Source organism: Epinephelus fuscoguttatus, linkage group LG17 (genome assembly GCF_011397635.1).
Source record: "Epinephelus fuscoguttatus linkage group LG17, E.fuscoguttatus.final_Chr_v1".
Classification (NCBI taxonomy): domain Eukaryota; kingdom Metazoa; phylum Chordata; class Actinopteri; order Perciformes; family Serranidae; genus Epinephelus; species Epinephelus fuscoguttatus.
In genome coordinates this window covers 20,234,066-20,245,289 of record NC_064768.1, presented here as the reverse complement: position 1 = coordinate 20,245,289, position 11,224 = coordinate 20,234,066, and the positions used below count along the sequence as shown (strand labels likewise).

Below are 11,224 nucleotides of genomic sequence, written 5' to 3'. Positions count from 1 at the left end.
CAGGCCCAGGGGCTACTAGCCTCCACCAGGCCCACCAGCAGCTAGCCACCAGGCCAGCCCAGGAGCAGCTACCAGGAGGAGTCTCCAGCAGGCAGCAGCTAGCTACCAGGCCAGTGCAGGTACTTTGTTTGACTGTTTGACTATTTTTTTATTTTTTACTCAGAGCTAAAAATGCCACCTAAATCAAGAGCAGAAGGAAAATCTGATGAAGACCATGTTTCATTCACACAAGTAACAGAACTACTACAGCAGCAGAAGGACATGTTCACAGCTTTACTCCAACAACAACAAGAACATTTTAAAGACTTTGTTAAAATAATAATGGACTCCATGAACACCAGGATAGAAACATTAACACGAGAACTACAAGAGATAAAAACAAGCCTTCAATTTACTCAAAAAGAGGTGGATGATATCAAAATAAACAACGCTAATCAAGCTGATCGCTGCAATTCCATGCAGACAGATTTGTTTAAAGTGTGTGACAGTTTACTAGTTGTCACTGACAAGATGGAGTATTTAGAGGGACAGTCCAGACGAAACAATTTGGTCTTTGATGGGATAACGGAGTCACCAGGGGAAACCTGGTCTGAGACAGAGGAAAAGGTGAAGAAGGTTCTTGCTGAAAAGCTACAGATAAAGAAGGACATGGAGGTGGAGACAGCCCATCGCACAGGGAAACCCGGAGGTGACAGACCCAGGCCCATAGTAGTGAAGTTTTTAAGGTTTAAGGACAGATCAACCATTCTACAACACACCAAGAACCTGAAGGGAACTAAAATCTACATAAATGAGGACTACACAGATGCTGTGAGGAGGAAGAGGAAAGAACTGATGCCAGATCTGAGAGCTGCGAGAGAGAGGGGGGACATTGCCTATCTAAGACACGACAAGCTGATTGTTCGTCCTCGCAGCAGTACTCCTAAATAGCCAAGAGATGCAAGCCTAGCAGGTATGGGTAATCTTACACACTTTTAATGACAACAAACACAACCCAAACCCATTCTGGAAATAATAATGTAACACAAAGGATTACTGAATATGAGGATCTAGAGCTAAACCTGTTTCAATATACTGAGCATCATCCACAGGACATAGAAAATGACATTGATCCAGAAAACAACTTTTTCCATAACATCAAGAACAACTGCTACTATTATACTGAAGAACAGTTCAACAACACTATAAAATCGGGAAACAAAATATCAATAATCCACTTTAACAGCAGGAGCCTGTATGCCAATTTTGAAAACATAAAATACATCTTAAGCCAGATCAAACAGCCTTTCAGCATCATTGCTGTATCAGAAACCTGGATGAACAGTGAACGGGTTATTCACTTTGAACTGGATGGATATGAATTGGTCTATGTAAACAGAAAAAACAAGAATGGTGATGGTGTTGCTTTGTTTGTGGACAGGAAATTTAATTTCAAGGTCGATGAAAAGCTGTCAGTAGTAGTGGATAATCTTCTTGAATGTGTTACTATAGAAATTGTACTGGAGAGAAAGAAAAATATCATTGTGAGCTGTATATACAGAACACCAAGTTCAAACATAGACTTGTTCAGGGACTGGATGGAGGAAAATTTCTCAAGAGTAAGTCAGAAAGTTATGTTTATCTGTGGTGACTTTAACATCAACTTAATAAACCATAATAAACACAAAATGACAGAGGAATTTATCAATACTCTATACAGCTTAAGCCTATATCCTAAAATCACCAGACCCAGTCACATTACCTCCCATAGTGCCTCACTCATTGATAATATCTTTACTAATCAAATAGACAATGACACAGTGAGTGGACTGTTAGTTTGTGATATCAGTGACCACTTGCCTGTTTTTACAACTTACAGCAATAGCCACATAAACAACCAACAGGATAACAAACTACAATATAGAAGGGTTAAGACAGAAGAGTCTATGGTTAAATTAAGTAATGATTTGCTAGCACAAGACTGGGAACGAATATATAAAGAAAAAGACAGCAACAAAGCATACGACGAATTTTTGAAAATGTTTTGTGTACTTTATGATAAAAATTGTCCAATTAAACAATACAGAAAAAAACAAAATCATAAAGATAATCAGTGGATCACAAAGGGAATTCAAAACGCTTGTAAAAAGAAAAACACATTATATCGAGAATTTTTAAAACATCGAACAACAGAAGCTGAAAACAAATATAAAAAATATAAAAATAAGTTAACTAACATAATGAGAATACGTAAAAAGGAATATTATAATGAAAGATTAGAAAATAACAAAAACAATATTAAAGGTATTTGGAATATTTTGAACAGTATAATAAGAAATGGCCCTAGACAGACTAATTACCCTGAATATTTTATTGATAATGATTTAAAGATTGATAATATGGAGGAGGTGGTTAATAAGTTCAATCATTTCTTTGTAAGTGTTGGACCAAAATTGGCGGAAAAAATCCCCGATCCACAAATGACTGGAAGCATCAATGAGGAGGTCATAGAAAGGAATTCTTCTTCTATGTTCCTCAGAGCAATAGAAGAAAAAGAAATTATAGAAATTGTTAATAAATGTAAAAACAAGTTGTCATCTGACTGTCATGATATAGATATGAAAACAGTAAAAAGGGTTATTGCTGGGATTTCTAAACCACTCACTCATATCTTCAATTTATCTATCCAAACTGGGCAATTTCCTCATAAAATGAAACTAGCAAAAGTAACACCGCTGTACAAAACCGGGGATCGTCACCACTTTACAAATTACAGGCCTGTTTCTCTTCTTCCTCAATTCTCAAAAATACTAGAAAAACTTTTTAACAACAGATTGGACAGTTTTATAGAAAAACACAACTTACTCAGCAACAGTCAATATGGATTCAGATCAAACCATTCAACATCGCTTGCTTTAACAGAACTCATAGAAGCTATCACAGATTCCATAGATAAAAAGCAATATGTAGCAGGAGTATTCGTTGACCTAAAAAAGGCATTTGACACAATTGACCACGATAGATTGATTAATAAATTGGAGCAATATGGGATTAGGGGGGTTCCCTTGAATTGGGTGAGAAGTTATTTGAGAAACAGGCAGCAATATGTAAAGATGGGAGACCGCTCATCAGAATGTCTGGATATTGCATGTGGTGTCCCCCAGGGGTCAGTGTTGGGACCGAAACTCTTTGTCCTGTATATTAATGACATCTGTAATGTGTCTAGTTTAGCTAAATGTATTTTATTTGCAGATTACACAAATATTTTTTGTTCTGGTGAGAGTTTGCAACAACTTTTGGATGTCATCACTTCAGAGTTAAGGAAAATCAAAAAATGGTTTGATAAGAATAAACTTTCACTAAATCTGAACAAAACAAAAATCATGTTATTTGGAAATTGTAAAATACACGATCAAATACAGGTACAAATAGATGGTGTAAACATTGAAAGAGTACATCAAAATAAATTCCTGGGAGTGATAATAGATGACAAAATTTGCTGGAAACCTCACATCAAACATATTAAATCTAAACTGTCTCGCAGCATTTCAGTTCTGGTTAAAGCAAAGCATGTCCTAGATCATAAATCACTCTATATGCTGTACAATTCACTGATTCTTCCTTATTTAGAGTACTGTATAGAGACATGGGGAAATACATACAAAACTGCACTTCAGCCACTTTTCATACTACAAAAAAGAGCAATGAGAATTATTCACAGGGTTGATTATGGGGCACACACCAATGACTTATTCTGGAAGTCTAAAACTCTAAAACTGTTTGATCTGGTTGAGCATAAAACAGCCCAAGTTTTATATAAAGCAAGGAACTATCTGCTACCAAGAAATATTCAGAGAATGTTTCATGAAAGAGACAAGGTTATGATTTAAGAGAGAAATCAAATCTAAAGGTTGGCAGAGCTCACAACAAAGAAAAGTTTCTGTATCACCATTTGTGGAGTAAAACTGTGGAATAATTTGAGCACTAAAATCAAAACATTTTGAGTATAATTCTGTTTAAAAGAGACATAAAGAAATGATTCTCCAGAGGTACATTGAATAATTTACACAAGGTGTTTGCTTGCTATTTGAATTAAAATGTGGTAGGAAATGATACATAGTGTAATGAAGGAATGAAATAAATATTCCTTTTGTTTTTGTGCTATGAAAGTAATTAGAACATATTAATAGTTAAGATTATAGGGGTAGGATTAGATAAGTGTATACTTCTTCCTACTCCCTTTCGCTCATGTAAACTACGTTGCTTACGAGATGTTACTGTTTTGTGTACACATTTTTTTTTTGTACACTTATTTCCTTATGATTATTATTATTTAGGTACTGTGTATATGTATGTATGTATGTATATATGTGTGCTTTATTTATTATTTTATTTTTATTTTTTGTACATTGTTGTTTACGTGATCGAAATAAATAAATAAATAAATAAAATAAATAAATAAATACCAGAGAGGGGGTTGCGAACTTGCTTTTTCTAGGATAGTGAAGGCATGATCCGCCCTACTCTCCCTCCGATAGGGCCAGTGGTTGTTTCCTTTGTTGGTTGCATTGGTTAGGTTTAAGCAAGAGGAGTGAGATTAGGGTTAGCCATTCAGAGGCAGAGTGAGGCAGAGGAGGGTGGGTCATGCCTTTGCTATCCTAAGAAATGCAAACTAGCAACCTGGACTGTGGGTGCTACGCTTGCCCGATTGTGCAGCTCCACCACCGAGGGGTCAGGATGCCATGATCAGCAGTAACCTTTGCATGAGCAGAGGGAGAGTGACTTTATTCTCTGTTCAAGGCGCCATTACTCCACTAAATCTTTAAATTCCAAATAGTTGTTTGCAGCTATAATAATACTCTGAATGTCATAACCTGCACCTTTAAAGTGAGTACCCTAAACTGACTACTCCAACAGGCAAACAACAATTGTGTAAATATATTAAGACTCTTTATTTGACATATCACACACTCACATCCATACAAGGTTATCTTACACAACAATTCAAAAATAAAATATATATTTGTGAAGTGATTACTTTCTGAAGTCTCTTGATTCGTTCACTAGTCTACGGGATTGGCAGCTTCTAGTCTATATGAGTTGAAACTCTATGTGACCTTAAACAGACCGGAGAACCTGATCCAACACATTCATTTTGGCAACCGAAGGTCATGCAGGTGTTCTGTCCATATACAGATGTATCCTATACATATGCGAACTCACAGCTCTACAGAAACACTCATAGACTGAAATATGTTCAAGGAACAAAAGCTGGGGTCGCCCGGTCCGATGAATATGCTCCACTTTACATGTTATTTAAACCCTCCAAAGAACTTGGAGAACAATGAGTCATCATCCCGCATGTCTGAAAATGGGTTCTGACGACCTGAAATAAAAACAAGAATCCATTAGAACTAGATCAAGCTACTACAATAGCCAGAAAACTCTAAAAACAAAAACATGCACAATTAATAATTATAAACACCCTGTATGTACACACTGACCTGGTATGACAGGTCCAGTTTGATGGTCTGGTCCCTCCAGGCTACCAGGACCTCCTGAGCGGGTCACTGTGGTCTCTTCATTGCCTTGGCCGTCTCGAACTGTTCGCCTCTCCTCTACAGTCTGACAGACATCAAAACAGTAAAATACAACCAAGTGGTTACAAGAGGATGAAAGTACATGATTAGTAATAAAATCAGAATAAACTGTTTGTCTCACCCCATCAGGCTTCACCACCTTGGTGACAATGACTGACTGGAAGAATGAGCGAGTCCTGGGCTGGTTTGGTGCCTGACCAGCAGGTGGCGTCAGAATCTCATCCAAGCCCCGAGATGACACGGCAGAGTCCAGATCTGGATGGGAAGGATGGGGACGGGCAATCAGTTGGAGAGCAGAGCAAAGTCATATTCTTCTTTTCTTTTACTGAAGCATTAAAAATATCGCCTACCTCTGTCTTCTTTGCGCTCCTCCTCTGGCGCTCTCTGTGGTTCTCTTCTCCAAATATCATTAAACTGTGAAGACATCACAGGAAAGTTGATACATAACAGTGACCAGTAACACTTAATGCTGCCACAGAAACAAAGTATTGCTGGAAAAGTGGGAGCAACTATCATTTTCACCTTTGAAAAAGGTGTCCAGCCGTGGAATGGTGAGCTAGGAAATTCTGGCGACTCATGAGACGGGTGGCTAGGCTCTCTAGATGGCCCCGCTTGGGGTCCTTGTGGGTTGTTGTCAGGAGATTTGAGCATGAAGTCTCTGAGGGGGTTCCTACTGGATTCTGCTCCGCCCCTCTCTGCTCTGTCCTGAGGTGGTGGCGGCATGATACTGGGAACATCTAGAACATGAGGGAGACATGACTCAATCTACAACTGAGAATTGCAAATGTTTAGTTTGTTTGAGAGATGGAACAGTGAGAAAAGATTAGAAAAGGACACACAGTTGTTTAAAGTAGTAGTAGCAGTAGTGACATATACAAATACTGAACAACACTACAAACAAGCAGGACAATGGGATGGTATAAGCAAAATAGTTTAGTGCTGACATGTATATGTGTTAATCATCCACTGTTTAATTTATTCCTGAAAGATGTTAACATGTCTGATGTGAGTTGGAATTGTATTCCACTCTGCTGAACCTCTGACAGACCAGGAGCCATATTCACAAAGCTTCCAATACAAAGAGTTGCTCCTAGTGATGAAATTTTAAGACCATTCTTCGAGTTGACGTTTTCTTAGAATTCTCCCCTAAAAAGTTAAGACTAGATCTAGTGAGTCAATGAAATGCTACAGTTTAGATTATGCAGGGATAATATGTGTGGCTGATCTCAGTAGGGATACGCACACATTTCCCACCTAACGCTTCAATGCCAGAAATAACATGCTGTCAATACTAAGATATTTGGAAAACTGGAAAAATCCAACAGTGCAGCAGTGATGATTTGGGACTGTCTAAACCTTCCATCAGCAGATTGACCACATCAACAATGACAACACTTTCACAGTCAGCAGTTCATTTCATTTCCACTGGGTGTCCACACTTTGAAGGCTCACAAATGGGTGTGTCTCTGACAGCCAATCACATCTGTTAAGAGAATGTGTCATGCCTGGCAACAGGGTCAACCACACCTCCTCACTGGGATAAAAGTTTCTGTCTCTTCCTTTCTTAGAGTAGCTTTGAGAACTTTACTATCTCACTCCTAAGCTATGACTCCTTACTAAAAAAAAAAACAGTAGGAGCTATGTGAGAGTGTTCTCAGTGTGTTTGTGCATACAGCTCCTGGTTTGACTGGCTAAAGGCACTTTTCCACAATTGAATAGTGCAATCTTCTCTTATAGACACTTAGTGACACCTTTAGTGTATAGGCTACAAGTGGTGTCAGAGCTAGGTCAAGGGTCCATTTGTTTGTTGTTTTAATAGACTGAGATAAGCTGTAAAATCCTGTACCAAGGCTCAGTTTTCATACCCAGGTGTCCAGAGCCTGGCTGTCCATCCCAGCGGCCCAGCTGGGAGAATATCTCCTCCATCTCCCTGAGCACCTGACCAAACACTGGAGGCTCCTGGATCCTCATCCCGTCGGGGCCAAAGCTGAAGCCAAACCTCAAAGCACTGTCAAAGGGGTCCTGCTGCTCCCCCCGGAACCCATCATAGTAAAATCCATCTTCATCAGCAGCATCATCATCATCATCGTCGTCATCGTCATCATCATGTGTCATGGCATCGAAGAAGGGGTCCCTGGTACATCACAATAAGGAAAATTAATGAGTAACTATGTCATTCATGTACATTGGTTATTAAATCTTGCTTTAGGTTTGGTACCGTTACGTCAACTGACCAACTGTTACGTCAACAAAGTTTGGTTAAAGCACTCAATCGTATTAATGTCGAGGTCACTCTTTAAAGTCATGCTAAATAAAAAGCAACCCTGGTGGCAGATGGTGAGGGACCCCTGTGGTCATCCTGGCACAGAAACACTAATCTCCCTACTTAAAGCTGTTTCATTACCTAACTAACCCAACAGCATGCAGTGCAGGTACCAAGTTAGCCAACTTCTGTTAGCTTAGCTTAGCTCAGAGAGGCAGCTGTGTACCTGACTTTGACTCCATAAACTTACCTTCGGCCACGATAATGGCCTCCAGGTACTCCGAAGAACCCGCGAAACAAATCAAAAACACTCATTTAACAACAACTTCTGTAGAAAACTAAATCATAACTTTAAAACAGATGCTAACTGCACACATCCGCTGGAGAAAACGAAAGCCTCGGACATCAACAGTGTCGTAAAGTGTTCCAGACACTTCGGTATGACGCAACCAGTCGTAAAGATACGTTACCGTACATATCAGAAAAAAGGCGCAGCAGAAATAACAACACGCTCTATGGGGCATCAGCTAGGGTTTTACGTTTGAACCGCTTGTGTTTTAGATGCTAATGTTTGTAATAGAAGAGGTTAAGAGGTATAAAGCAAAGAAAATGGTCTCGCTAATTACCTGTTGTCAATAATGGAAAGTAAAACGCAGATTTGCACAAGTTGAAATACTTAATCTGCCAATATTTTGCACTCCTGTCTCTGTACATTGCATTGTTTTTATTCTTGATTCTTGGACATCCACTAAAATATATTTTGCACATTCCTGCCTTGAACAGTTACAGTATACTTATAAAGTTTCCACCGATTCTATATGTATATTTGTTGTCTTTGCACCAAAACACCAAAGTAAATTATTCGTATGTGAAAACCTACTTGACCTTTCTGTGAGTACCTCCGTTTTGTTACTCCTACTCTACATCTTCAGTGGATTTGTACTTCTACTTAACAACATTTAACTAACTAAAGCAGTTAAACTCAGCTCCATCTCGACCTACTACAATAAAATGCTGCCATTCTGCTGCATGCACTATATTATAGTAATACTACGTACTTATAAACTAAAGGAGCTCATTGCTTCAACCACCACTGCCTGTGGAATTAGGAAGTGTTTGCAAAGTTAAAGCAGACCGCTGTTTCCTAGCAACGGCGTTCTATCACGATGCGGATGTAACGTTTCATCAGTGAGAAAAATTCCAAGGCGTCTGTCTATGATGATGACGCATGATGACGCCACAGTTACCCGGGAAACAGGAGTTTAGCCGTTAGCTGTGAGCAATATATTGCTGACTTTCCCATCAGCAGCGTATGCACTGTGCACTATAAAAACGCTGGCTATGTTATAGTTGTGAAATTAATGACGCAATGGGTTAATTAGGCATTTCATTATTTATATGGAAGCCTTTTTAGGCCATAAAAGCGGATGTTTACTCCACATCCAGTCAGCTGTTACACTGATTTGTCACCAGAACAGCAGTGACGCACATGGCTAAAGCTTTCAGTAGGTGTGAATAGAAATACCAACTAAATGCCGGTAAAAATCTAAAAATATTTATTTTTAAAGCAATATTAATTCATTAAATTTTATTATATATCTCATGAAACTGCACGGTTAATTTCTTATGCACAAAATTTGCCAAATCATCCCATTTAAAAGTTTTTTTTTTATTTATTTTTTTAAGAAATTGTATCTACCTTACCTCACCATAACCAGCTATACGGAGATTTGTCGACTATACGATTTAAAATGCCTTTAAAACTTTTTTTTTTTGTGTGTTAATTTCAGTTCGTCACTTAGCTTTTTGACAAAATGATTTATTTTTTTTTTCCAAATTAAGTTCAAATATCTACACCTAGCTTTACACTATCTGTAAAGTACCAAGTAACTTAATTAAATGTAATGGATTTAAAAAGCAAAGAAATGTGGTAAAATAGAAAAGTAAGAGTATACCTACTTGAGTAAATGTGCTCAGCTTCCCAACACTTCTTTCCCCTTTACCTCTGATAATTTAAAGCCTAAGCTACAGAAACTCGGGAGGAAAACAGCACATATGTTAATATCCTGTCAGGAAAAGCAGCATGGTTGTGTATTGACATGACTTATTAGAATGTAAAGATATTTAGCTGCAGCTATCACAACTGTAAATTAGGTTGTTTAGATGCAAAAGTGCATTTAAATCTTGTAAACAACAAAGATGAAACAAAGCAAATGCCTGGAGATGTGCTGTGTTTGGAGTTTAATTTGGCACTACTGATCCCCTGGAGTCTGTTAGATAACTCCGGCTTAAAAGAGACACCAACCCTTCAGCCTCTGACTCAGATGGTTTCAGTCGTGCCAAGCACAAGCTTCTTACACTGTTAGTCAATTCATTGTTCCCCTGATATCAAGTATCAGCGACTTTGATGTTTTTAACTGTCAGATGAATTAAGGCCAGCCTTCAGCGACACAAACACTGAGCGTCACTGTTGAACTGTCGGAAGACGAGATGCTGCTGCATTTACAAGCCACATGAGAAACAAATATAGTTTCTTAAAAGACATTCACATCCAAAATGATGAAAATGTCTTTTTCTTGTTTATTTACTTAATATTTATATATTTTTACAAAATAAAAAAAATATATGAAACAAAAAGCTAACAAGTCTGCAAGGATTCGAGAAGGAAAGGGAGAAAGCCATCGAACAAACAGGAACTACAGTACTTGTGTTTTTTTTTTATATATGTACAAGACAAGTTTATCCATTTAAATTGTTTTTAAAACGCACAGTACAAAAAGAAAAAATAAATCACTGACAAAAAACCCATAGTACAATTCTGTCCATCAGTATTCAATGCTGCAGATTTCCTTACAATGGGGGACAGGTGGTGAAGCAGGGAGGAGGTGGGGGGGCCTCAGAAACAAACAAAATAAAACACACTGGAAGGCAGACTGGGTGTGTATTGGCCTTGGAAATCATCCAACATCTCTTGCAGAATAGGTGGGGCCTTTATGCAACATATTTATAAGTCATGGGAACAGTTACTGTACAAGTGTTGGATAATGAAAAAATTCTGTGCTAGGCAAAAAAACAAAGCACAGTACACAACCACGGCCTCCGTGTGTACAAACATGCACGCAGTCACATGACAAACACACTTTCCTCACAGTCCAAGCCAGTGAGCTCGCTTATATGTCTTTATATATAATATATCTATATTTGGTAAAAAATAAACTTCACAACTCTACCAATTTAGAGAATTGTTTCTTCAAACTTAAAATTACATTAAAAAAACAAACATTTAACGGCAATTAAGCAAATTGTGTTTGGGTACTTTGTGTGGGGGAAAGAAGAGTTTCCATCAAAATTAAGGAGTGGGGAGTTGAGGGTGAGAAATACA

General features: G+C 38.1%; 1 protein-coding gene across 1 annotated transcript; it reads right to left on the bottom strand.

The window, feature by feature from the left end:
* Window positions 1-4,907: 4,907 nt before the first annotated feature.
* Window positions 4,908-8,284, bottom strand: hax1 (HCLS1 associated protein X-1). Its single transcript, XM_049603189.1, has 7 exons — window positions 8,093-8,284; window positions 7,445-7,713; window positions 6,102-6,316; window positions 5,930-5,993; window positions 5,701-5,834; window positions 5,484-5,604; window positions 4,908-5,365 (listed from the first exon to the last, which is right to left on the bottom strand). Exons 1-7 carry the CDS (start codon window positions 8,155-8,157, stop codon window positions 5,292-5,294), a joined length of 942 nt encoding a protein of 313 aa, XP_049459146.1. The 5' UTR covers window positions 8,158-8,284; the 3' UTR covers window positions 4,908-5,291.
* Between the last annotated feature and the right edge of the window lie 2,940 nt (window positions 8,285-11,224).

Bases quoted from the DNA above. Each gene is read 5' to 3' on its own strand.
- hax1 (XM_049603189.1), bottom strand. From the start codon at position 8,157: ATGAGTGTTTTTGATTTGTTTCGCGGGTTCTTCGGAGTACCTGGAGGC. The intron at 7,714-8,092 runs GTAAGTTTATGG...GTGATGTACCAG, and splicing joins GGCCATTATCGTGGCCGAAG to GGACCCCTTCTTCGATGCCA. The intron at 6,317-7,444 runs GTATGAAAACTG...CTCATGTTCTAG, and splicing joins GCCAGGCTCTGGACACCTGG to ATGTTCCCAGTATCATGCCG.